Here is a 15,000-nt window from a genome sequence, read left to right on the forward strand (position 1 = left end):
TGTGTGTGTGTGTGTGTGTGTGTGTGTGTAAATCAAACACATGATCAATAATGAAAAAGGCAAGCAAAAAGAGGGGAACATTCTGTACTTTTTGTGGTACGCATAACGCATCTACCTAGAATTACGTAAACACATTAGCCTTGTGAAAGTTTGAGTAATTATCATAGCTTCGAACTAATAACTTCCATGAGGAACACAATGCAGTGATTGGATTAAAATTCTGTTTGGAAATTAAGTTTCCTTTTTTTTTATTTTACAGCACACACACAGACATTTGAGTTGGCTCCAATGTCTTCATTTTCAAGGATATTGGATGTTGATAGATGAAGGCCTGCTTTCGTGCAAGTTCAGAGAATCCCATGGCAAACGCCAAGGTTGGCTTCACGCATCTGTCTGTTGTTTGGTGTACATTCAAGACGTTTGTTTAACAGGTCCTTAAGCGGGATGCATCCCCACACAGGCACTCACTCACCATCAGGAACCATCGGTTCATCGTTGTCTACACAGGATGTTTTCAATGAAAGCTTTTTGGGACAAGAATCAATGAAAGGTGCAATGTTGAATGTAAAAATGAAGTACCACTGATGCGTTTATTTTTCGTAATATGAACCTATTATTTGAGTCGCAAAAATAAAATGAAAATGCAATCCTACTCAATTTTAATTTTTCTCCTCTTCTCATCAAATCCTTGTAAAATGTGGATTTGAACGTTCTAACTCAGCCTGCGTCGAATCAGTGTGAAATAGTAGTAGTAATAATAATAATAATAATATTCTTCATTTATTAATTCATAGAGCCCATGTCAAGCAGTACAAAAATAACCACGAAATCAAAGAGCTAGCTCGCTTGCTAACTAATGACGTCCTTCAGAGGTATGGTACGTTCACTGATGAATTGGCTGACTTAGTTGAGAACAATTTAATTCAAGAAACCTTGGCAGAATACTCACCGAGGATATCAACGAAGTGGTCACCGCCAACCTCTTAGCTATTGTTGATCGCCTTGCTCCGTTGGTTCCTGGCCATGTTGTAATGGGGCGGCCAGCAATCTCCTTCCCTTTTGGAATATCGAAGGCTACATACTGCAAGTTATAAAATAAAAGATTGCGGATCTGTTTGGCATAAGTGATCGGACCATTCGTCAGAGAATGTACGACCATAGACTGAGGTATATTACTCACTGTTAGTATGACAAAGGACTTAAATCTGCCAAATATATTTTAAGAAATGTGTCGTTTTTTGTTGTTGATGCAGAATGTCTGATATGTACTCTCAAACTCTGTATTACTCACCCGAACACAGGGTAAAGAATGATGGGATTGCTTCTGCTTTTCAGAAGACTGTGAGTTCAAAGTAAGTTTCAACAATTGAAACCAATAGAAATCCATAATCAAATACAGCGGAAGCTCGTCCCATTTTTCACAGGCGGGGCCCTAATCACAAAACCCTTTTAAATGAATTTGAGCTAGTAAGTCTCCATTAAAACCATATGAATGATACTTCTATCTGTACAGATCATAGATGTCATCCATCACATCAACACTTGGAACCTTCGTGACATTCCCCACACTATTTGCAGTGACGATATAAGCTACCTGTCATACTCCCACTGTGTGTCGCTAACATTGCGTACATAGTTTGTCCTTCAGGTTGGACATGTCTTGACTTTTTCCCCGCAAAAAGTTCCAAGAGTACGTGATTCATTAAGAAGAGTGGAGGTGGTTGGGACGGGGTCGCGAGCCATGGCCAATCTCACACTTTGACAGCAGGAGGGAGCGTTGATGTCACCTGTAGCTCCAAGCCATCTGTGTCTCTCTCGCTCTGCACAATGGGTTTTGACTTTTAGCGGGACGGTTTTTGAAAATGCTAATTCAAATTGGATGATTGCGTTTTTAATTTCCTTCATGACCCAAATAATGTATTTATATAATTAAAACTCAAGAGCCAATATAAATTGATTATTGTCCTACAAATGCGTCCATAGTCTTCTCACTTGTCTGTCTCTCTCTCTCTGTCTCTCTACTTTTCTCTGTCTGTCTCTCTTGCTCTCTCTCTCTCTCTCTCTCTCTCTCTCTCTCTCTCTCTCTCTCTCTCTCTCTCTCTCTCTCTCTCTCTCTCTCTCTCTCTCTCTCTCTCTCTCTCTCCCTTGCAAAATGATCAGGAAGGAACACCTATTAAGCTGTCATCAAATATTTAGCCAAATGATACATATTAAGAAAATAATAATTTGATTCTCATTCTTATACTGTACATGCAGCCAGGCCTGTTCCATGTGTTGGCAGGGTGGCTAAATGTTAGCAATAAACTGCAGACTTGACCGTTACCTTGGGTTTGGGATGGGTAAAACTAGCATGCTGTCATAAGCATGCTAACAGATGGATGCGCAACCTAGTGGTTCCTCCACAGCAGAGGAACAGAGGAGAGAATGCGGGAGACGATGGGAATGCGTTGAGTGTAGTTTGAGTCATTACTGTTTTTGTTGGCTAACCTAACCCCTTGCATTGCACTTACTTATTTTCAGCATACAACTCATAGCACCGATGGGACATTACAGTGACGCATTATGGGCCCCCTTCTTAAAACAGCGTAAGAAATGCAAGGGGGATTTCAGACAGTTCCTACTCTTTCTGAGCCGTTGCAGGATTAATTAGAAGCAGGTTTCGTTGCTGATGTGTTTGTTTCCCAAGTTCCCATAGTAATTATCAACCCCTGGCCATCGCCTTCCCTTATTCTTATCAGGGAACAAACCTGCTTTTCATCACACCACCACTATGGGAATAAAAGGCTGTCAAAACCCTTGTTTTTGTGCGTTTCTTATTGCTAATTACATATAATTACTCCCCTCACAATAATACACAACACATTATAGTATTTCTTGATTATATATAAATAATTTAATTAGATTGATTGCTATTATCATGTTGGTTTATTTGAACTCTTGGAGATATTGGCTAATAAACGATGACAGTGCTTCTTTGTTTGCTTTCAATGTGGGTTGTGGTGACAATATAATGACCTATTCAGCTGTTGGAATCATGAAACCGTTCAGCCTATTTGCATGTATAATGTTATAATGTGCGTGTGTGTTTAAAACTCAATCTGAATTTAAGATTTCAGATTATTGTTCCTTAAAAAAATAAAAAGAGAGCATATGATCATTCCATCATCGCAAGATAACAACCCACAAATATGCGTGAAATCAAAAATCGGTCGTGTCACGAGATACTTAAACCTTCATTCATGCTTTCTACGGTCTTGGGTTTAGTTCGCTCCCCCTTCCGTTTGCACTTTTTTTTCTCCGAAAGACTTGATATACCTTGCTCTCCGCTTCTTCGGTAGCCAGGGAATGATGGGGAACGGTCTTTTGCTTGGCATTTTGCTCGTTTCGAGGATTGGATTTTAATCAATTCGCATCGCTGACTGCTAATTGAATTTGTCTTGATCAGATTTCACATGAATGAGGTAGGCTACATTTGAATGATTGTCAACGGTTTCATTGGCTTTTTACAAGTTAATATGTGATTGGTGTTAGCGTTATTTATCATAAGTATGTTTGAGTCGTCACTTTAGGTAGAATCATTTCATAAATATTGTATCTTCTTTCGATGTGACGCTATAACGAGGTGATCCCATTGTCACATCTTTGTGATTTGTTAAACCTTTTCTTTTTAGATTATTTAAAAAATGTAGAATAGGCATGATTTTCTTCCTAAATTTGATTAACAGCAGATTCTAAATGGAAGAATATTTGTTAAATAAATTCGGTTTACAAATTGAATCTTACTATTATCTAAACGGGGATTGTGCGCCCTCTGCTGACTATGAATGTACCATGCAGGGTTGAAATATAAATCCTGTCTCTCTCTCTCTCTCTCCCTCTCCCTCTCTCTCTTTCTCTCTCTCTCTCTCTCCCTCCCCCTCTCTTTTCTCTCCCGCTCTCTCTCGCTCTCACCCCCCCCCCCCCCCCTCTCTCTCTCTCTCCCTCCCTTCCCCCTTTCTCTCCCTCCCCCTCTCTCCCCTTCTCTCCCTCTCTCCCTCTCTCAGCATGATGTACCCCCTGCATCTCCTCTGCCTGCTGCTCTGCATGGCCTCCTCCTCACAGGCCTCTGAAACCCCGGATGAACACAATGTGGTTGGTGACCAGCCCGTCCCGGTGGTACTGGACCTCTACACAGAGACCCTCGCCCCGTCTGCCTTCAGGGGCCATGGCGGGCCCCAATTTGACCCCCAACACAGCCCGGAGCCGCTTCTATGCGGCATCGAGTGCCAAAGCGCCTTGCCTCCCTTGGACCAGGCCGAGCAAGAGAGGCTTCTGGGATACGAGACGCTGCGCGACAACGGCACGCGCACAAGGACCCAGGTCTCTCTGCGCGGCTTCAGCCACACCGCCTCACGCCGGACGTCCCGCGAACCCGCGCCCAAACGCGGTAAACGGCAGGTCTTCGGCCCGGACGGGCGGTTCGTCATCTCCGGCTCCCACTTCGTCACCAGCTACCCGTTCGCTTCGGCGGCGCGTCTCTCCACGGGCTGCTCCGGCGTCCTGGTCTCCCCCAGGCACGTGCTCACGGCGGCCCACTGCGTCCACGACAGCAGGGACTACCTGGAGGGGGTCCCCCGACTCCGGGTGGGGCTGCTCCAGCTGAAGACCAAGAGAGGAAGAGGAGGAGGAGGAGGAGGGAAAAGGAGAGGCGGAGGGAGGAGACCGGGGGCACGAGGAGGAGGACAGGCCGAGACGGTCCAGGAGGAGAACGGGGAGGAGGAGGAGGAGGAGGAAGAGGGCGAGGAGGACAACAGCGTGGACCCGGTGGTGCCCGACGGCGTCCGGGGGCAGGGCGGGAGAAGGAGGCTCTCCAGACGAAGGGGAAGGAGGGTGAGGGCCGGGGCACCGGCTGCAGGAAAGAGGCAAGCGAAGGAGGGAGTGGCCGGGACGGACGACGGAGGCTACAGCCGTCGGCGGCGCGTGCCCCGCAGCACAGCGCCGCCCAAGCGCCCGGTGTTCCGCTGGTCCAGGGTCAAGCAGACGCACGTTCCCGCCGGTTGGATCCAGAACGACGACAACAACAACAACAACAACAACAACAACAACAACAACAAGAGCAATAACCGATCGGTGTCGGCCGACTACGACTACGCTCTACTGGAGCTGAAGAGGCCGGTGAAACAGACGCCCATGTCTCTGGGCGTCGCCCCCAGCGACCAGCCCCTGACGCGGATCCACTTCTCGGGCTACGACCTGGAGAGGGCACCCTCGGACGGGAGCGAGAGAGTGGTGTACCGCTTCTGCAGCGTGGCCCAGGAGTCGGACGACCTCATCTACCAGCACTGCGACGCCCAGCAGGGGGCGTCGGGCGCCGGCGTGTACGTCCGCGGCCGGCAGGAAGTGGACGGCGGGAAGGGGAAGTGGCGGCGGCGGGTGATCGGCGTGTTCTCGGGCCATCGCTGGGTGGAGCTGGAGGGCAGCCGGCAGAAGGACTTCAACGTGGCGGTGAGAATCACGCCGGCCAAGTACGCCCAGATCTGCCACTGGATCCACGGGGATCCACGGCTCTGTGAGGCGGTTTGAGGTGTGGGGGGGACGGTCTGGCTCGAATGGAGAACTTAGAACTAAACATCTACTGACTTACTTTTGAAACATCGACCGTGCAGTATATCCGTTGGTTGTAACAGATGACTTATATTTAGACCAAATTCGGTTACGATCTAATCCCTAGTCACCTCCTTAAAGGGGTGGTATTATGCCAGCATGTGTGAGTGAGATTAGCCATTACAAGATCTGCCTTTTCTGTTTTAGTGACAACACAAGTGGGTGTGTCCACCTAGATGCATGATGGATGGAGGCATTATATCACCCCTTTAAATCCTTGCAGACGGGGATGTATGAGACGTCAGTTGTCCTCTTAAATCGTGGTTGACTCCCATCAGTTTTGAAACCTTCCTAGAAATCAAATCAAGTTCACTTTAAAAAAAAAAATATATTATATACCCTATAACTCACGGTCCTTTGGTGCTCATGGTGAATCTTGATGAATAAATATCAGCAAGGTCATCATCGTTTTGCGCACATTGTCAATATTGTATTTGTTTGTAATACATTATGTATCAATACATATGGCTGTCTTAGAAATAATAATAGACATTATAATTGTTGTTTAAGAATGATGATGTCAGATTGACACTGATGTCCATTCTATTGTAGAGCTCCTTTGATCGCACTATCAGCAATAACCATGTAGAAGTAGCAATAGCATGAATGGTAGCATGAATGGTAGCTTTGTGTACATAACTATACCAGGGTAGATAAGTGATGAGTCACGGAGGTTGGTTTGGATCAGTGTAGTTTGTCTTTTATTGCATCACATTTGGACTCACATGCAAGTGGGGGGGTCTGGGGCTGGTGGCGGTGTGGTGGGTGGAAGGGGGTGGGGAGGGGGGGTAAGAGAGTTTCAGGTATCAATCCCGTCCATAAAAATAAAAAAAACACAAAAACACAGCCTTCAAAGGAGTGCCAGGAACACATTATGTATCCACATCCTGTTTGTCTGAAGTGTTTTTAATCACTTTCATTTTATTTTCCAACACTTTGTTATGCCACAACGGATTAAGATAGGCCTACTCACTTTTGTAAATAAACGACACACAGAACACCCAGCGTATATTTGAGTGCTTTTACAGTGAGAGTACCCAAGATTGCCCTCTTGGGTCACATTCCAATCAAAAGTTAAATAATATCAACCATTTTCACCTCCTCTTGTACAGTAAGATTACATATCTGTCCATCGTTCAGGACCAGAGAATGCTGAGCGATTTCTTTTTAGAAATTGAATAATTCCCAGAGTTTACCTCGTGTTGCATGCCATGGTGCAATACCATTCAACACCAGCAGATAGGGCAACAGATAACACTTGAGGCTGGTGTTGCATTCAATACTGCCTCTGAATACAGTTTAAGATATGTACAAAGAAAGCCGGGGCTTTTATTTTAATCAGTTTGCACATTTTCCTCCATGATTTTTTGAAATAACGAAAAATATATATTTTTGTTCTCAAAAAAGTTAAAAGAAAAATATGTATAATCTATACTCAAAATATACTAAAATGCATATGTCAATTGAACACAGTTCACAATTTGCTATCGATAATCATAAATGATAAAAATGAAAGCAAGAACTTTGGAAAAAAAGACTAAGCTAATAGCACTATAGAGTTTGTTAAATAGAAACAGTGCAAGATGGAGGCTTTTTTTCAAAAAGTTACACTTTGATATTCAGAACTGTTCTCTGAGAGGTTTGGTGTACCAATGGCAGGGAGAATGGATGGTCGTAATCACAGAAGAACATCTATGTGTTTATTGATGTCATGAACATAGCTCACCATTAGGTCAAATGACAAGGGAAACGGTGGGGATTGGCCAGTGAGGTATATACATACACACACACAGGCAAACACACACAGGCACACACACACACACACACACACACACACACACACACACACACACACACACACACACACACACACACACACACACACACACACACACACACACACACCATACTCAGTCCACATTTAACAACAAAGTCCTCGGCTGGGAAGATGCGTAAATGAAACTAAACACATGTCCACCATTCAAAAAGTCACCTGATACACATAAACCCAGAATGAATCTAAATACAATGGGGGTCATTTTTTTGGGGGTTGTTTTTTTTGTTTTTTACATCATAATATACTAAGCAAAGATTAACACTGAGGTACACCCATACTCACACACATACACACACGTTAAACAGAATAATATTTTTTTCTGTATCTAGGGTTCACATTCACGGTTGTGCTACAACATTTGATGGGGTGAGGGGGGGGTTAAGTTAAGGGGCTGTGTAAGCTGATGGCTGATGTATAGCTGAGAGGAGGGGGGGGGGGGGGGGGGGGGGGGGGATTGGGGTGGTCTGGAACGAGGGGGAAGGCAGTAAGGGGGAGGCGCACACATCCACAGCTGCAGAGCTCCAGACACGACAACCTCTGGGAGACAGAGAGAGAGAGGGAGGGAGAGAGAGGGAGAGAGAGAGAGAGAGAGAGGAGAGAGAGAGAGAGAGAGAGAGGGAGACACAGAGAGAGAGAGAGAGAGAGGGAGAGGGAGAGAGAGAGAGAGACACAGAGACACAGAGAGAGAGAGAGAGGAGACAGACAGAGAGGGAGAGTATGAAAGAAAGAGACAAAGGCAGAAAGAGTGAACAGGAAAAATGAACCACATTAGTGTTATTTTCACTATGGCCCCGTTGTTAACATTAACATAACATTAAAATGTATCAAATGCAAACCTCAAACAGAGAGAAAACCATCACAGTTATCAATCACCACCACACAGCGACAGATACGTCATCTTACCTTTAGGGGGGCTTTCTGGGTAGCAGACTACATGAAGTCTTTAATGTTGAGGTCGTCCAGGGCGTTTCGGGGGGGAGGGGGCCTCCTAGGGCTCTGGGTGACCCCCGGGGACATCTGCAGACACACCGCCAGGTTATCACTCACGCCGACGCCAGCAGAAAACACGTCCACTAGCTAAGTCCAACTCTTTTGGGGTCGTCATGCAGGTGAAGCTCACACACACACACACACCCATCTTGCTAACTCAGCTATCGCCACCCCCCCCCCCCCCGACTATAGGAGTGTCTCGGGACATGCTGGTCTAGAAGCCTTGAATATCCCTCCCTGATTGGTTTTTATTATATGTAATACTGTAATAAATCAATGTGAATAATACCACAGATGATGTATTGTTAGTACAATCATGCTGCAACCAATAGGAGGTGCTAAACCTCGCTATTGTCTCACAAACGGTCGCCCCTGAGTCTACGAAAGAGTCTATGTGTGTGTGTGTGTACGTGTGTTCTGCGTGAGTGCGTATCTCTGCTCCTTGATTATTACCGGGGCGCCAGTGGCGGCTCCAGCAGCGGGGAGGCCCGGCCTAAGCATAGGCATCATGGGGGCCCCGCCTCCTGGGGACCCTGACTACGTTACCAAGGATACCGCGGGAGAGAGGAGAAACACAAGTAAGAGACAATCTCAACGTGGGGGACGTCTGATGTGCGTGTTGTGTTGTTCTGATAGGCTGCCTGGAAGAGGTCAAAGGCCAGCGCTAGGTGTTCCTAATGTCCCGGGAGGGCCTCACTAGGGGTCCCGGGACTGCCGGTCTTACCATGCTGTAGGTGGGGTAAGCGCCCATAAAGGTTGGGACCCCAGCAGGTGCGGTCTACGGGTGTTGCGGTGGGAGGAGGGGAGATTGAGGAGGGGGGAGGGTGGGTCGAGGGAGAGGGAGGGAGGTTGGGATGTTACAACGCGACATACAACAACAACCACGGGTGAAAGCACTGCAGACGAGGACGCACGGCAAACACACACACACATCACTGCGGCAACGCAGGAGAGGGGGGTGACGACAGTGGGGAAGGGGTCACACGTGATGTACATGTAGAACGCTAAGCTAAGACATTAAGACACGAAACGCTTACGAAAAACAAAGGACCAACAGGTAACGGACCAGACGTATAGCAATAGAGAGAGCCGGATCGTCTAACGTAAGCCTAATTGGTTTGTGTGGGGTTCAATGTTTGATAGATCGTGGAAAAATCTTATAAGGTTTCTTCGGCGTAAATTTAAAGTTCCGGCGATGAAATGGCTTGTACAATGTATTGATTTAAAAGTACAGCTAGTTGCTTCAAACCTGCTGCTGCTTAGGTCGCTTTCTATGCAAACAGAAGTGCAAAAAATAAAGCACTAAGAGAGGCAGACAGGGAGCTTTGGGTTGCATTGCAACTGCTTAAACATCATACAATGTTAAGCATAGAAGTTGTTTCTAAGTTACAGCTTCCTTTATGAGCAGTAACTCTTGCCAACTCGTCGCTCTCCAGAAGGTCTCAAACAAATAAATCTCTGAAGAAACAGAAGGTTAAAGTAGTTATTGAACTACCCTTGCCTGGAATTGTATTCATTTTTAGTCATTTGGATGGAGTTGTAACGTTGACAACAAGCGTCTGACTTTTACTTTGACACATCCTTGATACATTTTTTTTTATTTGCTGGGCCACTCAGAATGTCATATGTCATGACGATTGGATAATCCTGGAGAGCCTGAAGAGGGCAACACTTGCGATTGACTGGATGCCCTGTCTGTCACGGCCATGCGGCTCCACTCCATGCTATAGGACACAGACAACATTTACCATGGGAGCACCCCAACTTGGGGGAGCTACCTGAGTCGGTTGGGCTCCAAGCGAGAGATCTGTGGGGGAGAGAGGGCAAGGAAGAGCAGGAGAGAGAGAGAGAGAGAGAGAGAGAGAGAGAGAGAGAGAGAGAGAGAGAGAGAGAGAGAGGAGAGAGAGAGAGGGGGAGAGAGAGAGAGAGAGAGAGAGAGAGAGAGAGAGAGAGAGAGAGAGAGACAGAGACAGAGACAGAGACAGAGACAGAGACAGAGACAGAGACAGCGAGAGAGAGAGACAGAGAGACAGAGAGATAGAACAAGGTATTAGTTGCTTTTCTATGAATTTACATCTTTCTACAGTTGTATCAGATTTGGGTCATTCAAAGCTTTCTTTTTCTAATTTCTCAGGTTCAATGAACATAACTTATATGACGCAAAAAACATGAAAAAGAGACCTTGCAGTCAACAAGGATGCAACTCGCTCCATGCTAATATAATGTGTGACTGTAGCTCCGATAATTATCAGTCTCTCGTTATCTTAACAACACCGGGGGTTGTCTAAATTCATCGGGCTACTTACTCCCCGCCATGCTAGCCATGGTGGCATCAAGGTCAGCGGCTTGTGGGGTGACGGCTGGCTTCATGACGTCTCCTAGGCCATCGAAAGCTACAGCAGACGGGGGACGGCACAACGTGGTTAGAGGGAGGGCTCACAGAGATTCACAGAGAAGATGAACCGAACCGGGTGCCTCATCATATGTTGATCATATCTATGTTGCGGCTAATGGAATGATAGTAGAATAATACTAAAAGCAGGGCTAAAAATGAACTGTTTCCGTTTGCAGAATCTTTTTATAAACAATGTATGTCTGCGGTGTATAATTGCTTTTATCTTCTCATATCTTTATTGGAGATTTCTAGATGTGTTTTAAAGGCGCTCTATATATACATTTGCCGGTAACATTTTACAGTAATGTTCAGTCATAAATCATTTATAAGCCTTCAGTTAATAATGAACTTATCATTAACAATTCGTTAATTTAGGACCACTAGTACTAATAGTATTATACATTGATGCGTATAGTAATCGCTATGATAACAATGATTTAGTATTCACATGATAAAAATCAGAGGGAACACACACACACATGCACGCACTGACGCACACTTTGACAAAATCATATCCAAATAGAAATCTGCAAGAAACCAGCCAGTAACTAGTGGTTTAAAACCAAGGCAACTATAACAGTATTTTATTTTCCTCCACAGAAGTCTGCAGTAGAGACATACGGCTGGTACTTAATTTCACACACATACAAACGCACACACACACACACACACACACACTCCCATTCCAACTGCCAGGCATCACAGTGCGGCGCGGTACTGCTAAGCTCGTAGCACTGCAATGCAGCAGTGCACTGTGGGAAATTAGCGTGGCACTCACCCAATCAAAGAGCAGGGAGCAAGCAATGAGCCAAACCATGAGCCAGATGAAAAGCAAGGAAAGAACGTGTTAAAGGGAGCAAAAGAGAATGATCAGAGAGAGAAAGTGAGACGGAGGAGGTGACACATTGGAGTGAGACAGTCAATGCAAAATAAACGATTCCAAAGAGCAGATACAGATGAGTTATTGTGACACAGAGGAAGGTGAGAGATAGCAAGAGGAAAGGAAAAGTTAGGTTTCTATAGCGGTCGTATTAGTCGAAGTGTTCATCGACCAACAGTTACGTAACATGCAGAGACACAGACAGGGGCGAGGAAACCAGGCGGACACAGGTGAGAAAGGCCACTGTTGCCAGGGTGACAGAGTTCCTATGGTTACAGCCACTTGGCCAGTGAAATGACGGCGGCGGGGGATGGAAGGGGGGAAATCCCACGAGACTCATTCATTCATTGATATGCACACGGTATGCGTGCTGAATTCGGGATGGATGACTCATGATGTCGTGTTAGATAGAGAGGCCTATATGTACATAAAGCTATCAATACATATGTTCAACAAACTATGGTCCTTCACACAATGCACCTCATCCAATGACCCGAACACGTACAATACAGAGAGTATGAGGAATAGAGGTTTTGGTGTGGTATTGAGGTATGGACAACCCACATTATAGTTATTGAAGGATCGACAACATTTGGGCCACAAAACCGGCAAAAACAGTCATCAATAGGAGAACTAGATGGATGGCACTTTGAAAAACATGTAACGTCATGTCACAGTATGTTAACGTTGTTTAAAGGTCCCATTTTATACCACCAGGTGTGAGTGTGATTAGCCATTACAAGCCATTTGGAACATCTGCCGGTTGGTCATCTATCCGGCATACATATAGGTGGACACACCCACTGTGATGTCACTAGAGGCTTGTAATGGCTCACACCTGGTGGTATAACATGGGACCTTTAAGGTTGTTTAATGTTAAATTTAGTGCTGTCAAGCGATTAAAATATTTAATCACGATTAATCACATTAATGCCATAGTTAACTCACGATTAATCGCGATTAATCACAATTATTTTTTCTATGCTAAATATCCCTTGATTTCTTTGTCCCAAAGAAATCTTTTCTCATTTTAATGCTCTTATCAACATAGAGAAGTGCATCGGCTTGCCTTGTGCAAATGTTTTTTTATTGATAACAACATTGGCATATACTGATCAAAACAGGACGATACAAAAGAAAAGCCTATAGTGCAATTAAACGATGAACATACAAAGATACCGCCTTGAACAAAGCAGTCAGGCTACTGCTTCTTTGTTTTGAGCCAAAGAAAAAAAAAAAAAAAACTTTGTATTTATCTTTTAAATAAAAGAATTGCGTTAATCGCACGCTAAAAAAATTAACGCTGTTGAAATTGGTTTGCGTTGACGCCGTTAATAACGCGTTTAACTGACAGCACTAGTTAAATTAAATCAAAACGTTGCCAACAAGCGCTTCCTAACGGCCATGCACTGAAGTGTGGAGCCCTTGTTTACCTGACATCAGCTCGGCACCTGGGCCCGCGGGCGCAGGGGGTGTGGCTTCGGCCCCCGCGGGTTCTGGCCAGCCAACCAGAACGCGGCGAAAAAATTAAAATATAAAAAATAAAAAAGTGTCCGTGGCCATTTCCGGATGCAGCATGGAGGGCACAGAAGGGGTTAACAGTCAACCTGGGAACGCTGGGAACACCGAGCAAGACAGCAATGGGTTAAAAAGGAACGTCGTTTGAGTGTATACAGTTATTATGTTTATCATCACACACTCCTCCATAATCTCTTCATTCAAAGTCGTAATAAAAAAGGCTTCTCAACACAATTTGAAGGAACTATGTGCATTATTTGCGATTTCAAACTAGCTCCAGTATGACTTGAGAAAAATTAAATACACTCTGTTCCTCAGCCTTGCTTTTCCCAAACCTCGCCCAACCTCTTCCAGTGAGGCTTGGTACTTAAAATGTAACATGAGATTTCTCTAAGCTGTTTCAGAGTGAGAGCAATTTACCTAGATCTCTTTAGCATTAAAGTTAGGGTCGACCTGACATTATCATTTTTTTAGAGGACATTAAAAACAATTATATTTAGCATATTGAACCTTTAAATAAATTACCATAGAGATTAAGTAATTAACTAACAAGCATGACACCATCCAGTCCCAGACAGCCAGACAGCAAACAAGAATCTGGTTCACAACCCAACCAAGAAAACTCTAAAATAAGATACCAGCACCAAAACGATATTTCCAAAAATAATCTCCTCAACCTTGAAATACCCATCCGGTTAACACTGAAAACAACCACATCCTGACCGCATTCGTTCACACAGATCTCTGACTTTCTGCAAACGATATCAAAGGAAACGGGAAGGGGAGAGGTCGGTCGGTTACCCACCACCAAACAGATTCATGATGGCGCCACTGTCCATTTTGGAGGGAGTTGTGGACGAGAGGTTGGGGGCAGGAGAGGAGAACATATCCCCTATGAAGGGCCAAGGTACACAACGACGTTTTAACACAAAAAACGCACACAAAATGGCCACTCGCTCTGCGACAACCAACATCAGCATCCGTACACGCAACCACCACCACACGCGTGTGCACGCCACCAACGCATACTGAGGCGTGTGTATACATGCCTGCATGCGCGTGGGGGAAGAAAATACAAATTAAAAGCAATCCCACAGACCTAGATGCTTAAACAGGCTCTTTATGGTGCACTGTTGCTATCGTCGACCTGCGGTAGACCATGCTCGGCAGAGAGGGAAAGGCTGCTTCCGCGATGGTGAATAGCTTGTTGCTAGCCCAGACGGGAATGCTATTAAGTCACTATTTCGCTATTTTATCACTTTCGTTTTCAATCACTTACAGTTAATTCTTGAATGCAAAATAAATCATAATAATAATAATGAATAAATTAAGTAATTTAAGACATGTGTCATGTAGGAGCTGGGTAAGCGCTTGCTCAAGGGTTCGATAGGTTGCAGCAGGGTCGCACTTGCACGCATCGGGCGTCGCACCCGATGCATTCCAGCCGGGAGTCAACCTACCCAGCCATGACTCTCTCCGCATCCCTCTGAACGCTCTCCATCCACTCCAGCGTTTCAGAGAGTTCTCTGTTTAGTTTAGCTCAAGGGACCCGGGCAAAGCAGAGGGATGCGGAGAGGGAAGGTAGGGATTTGCACATCAGCAGGTCGGAGGTAGTGGGTTGGGGGGGGGGGGGGGGGGAGGAGGGGTACCTGCTGCAAAAAGATCCACACTGGGAGCGGCTTCAGCCCCGGAGACGTTCGTGTCTGGCATTGCATCGAACATATCTACAAACGTAGC

General features: G+C 45.3%; 2 protein-coding genes across 2 annotated transcripts in view; one reads left to right on the forward strand and one right to left on the reverse strand.

Annotated features, from left to right (window-relative positions):
• The first annotated feature begins 3,219 nt into the window (after positions 1-3,219).
• On the forward strand, positions 3,220-6,373 carry LOC130374927 (serine protease 23-like). Its single transcript, XM_056581907.1, has 2 exons — positions 3,220-3,461; positions 4,044-6,373. The coding sequence occupies exons 1-2, from the start codon at positions 3,457-3,459 to the stop codon at positions 5,560-5,562; spliced, it is 1,524 nt and encodes a 507-aa protein (XP_056437882.1). The 5' UTR covers positions 3,220-3,456; the 3' UTR covers positions 5,563-6,373.
• A 2,037-nt stretch (positions 6,374-8,410) lies between these two features.
• snap91b (synaptosome associated protein 91b) overlaps positions 8,411-15,000 on the reverse strand; it is a 25,325-nt gene continuing 18,735 nt past the window's right edge. The window contains exons 18-23 of the mRNA XM_056581408.1: positions 13,179-13,241; positions 10,777-10,863; positions 10,219-10,277; positions 9,195-9,248; positions 8,924-9,007; positions 8,411-8,497 (exon numbers count right to left, since the gene is read on the reverse strand). Coding sequence (XP_056437383.1) covers positions 8,411-8,497; positions 8,924-9,007; positions 9,195-9,248; positions 10,219-10,277; positions 10,777-10,863; positions 13,179-13,241 — 434 coding nt within the window. The remainder of the gene's footprint in view (positions 8,498-8,923; positions 9,008-9,194; positions 9,249-10,218; positions 10,278-10,776; positions 10,864-13,178; positions 13,242-15,000) is intronic.

Source organism: Gadus chalcogrammus, chromosome 21, assembly GCF_026213295.1.
Source record: "Gadus chalcogrammus isolate NIFS_2021 chromosome 21, NIFS_Gcha_1.0, whole genome shotgun sequence".
Classification (NCBI taxonomy): Eukaryota; Metazoa; Chordata; class Actinopteri; order Gadiformes; family Gadidae; genus Gadus; species Gadus chalcogrammus.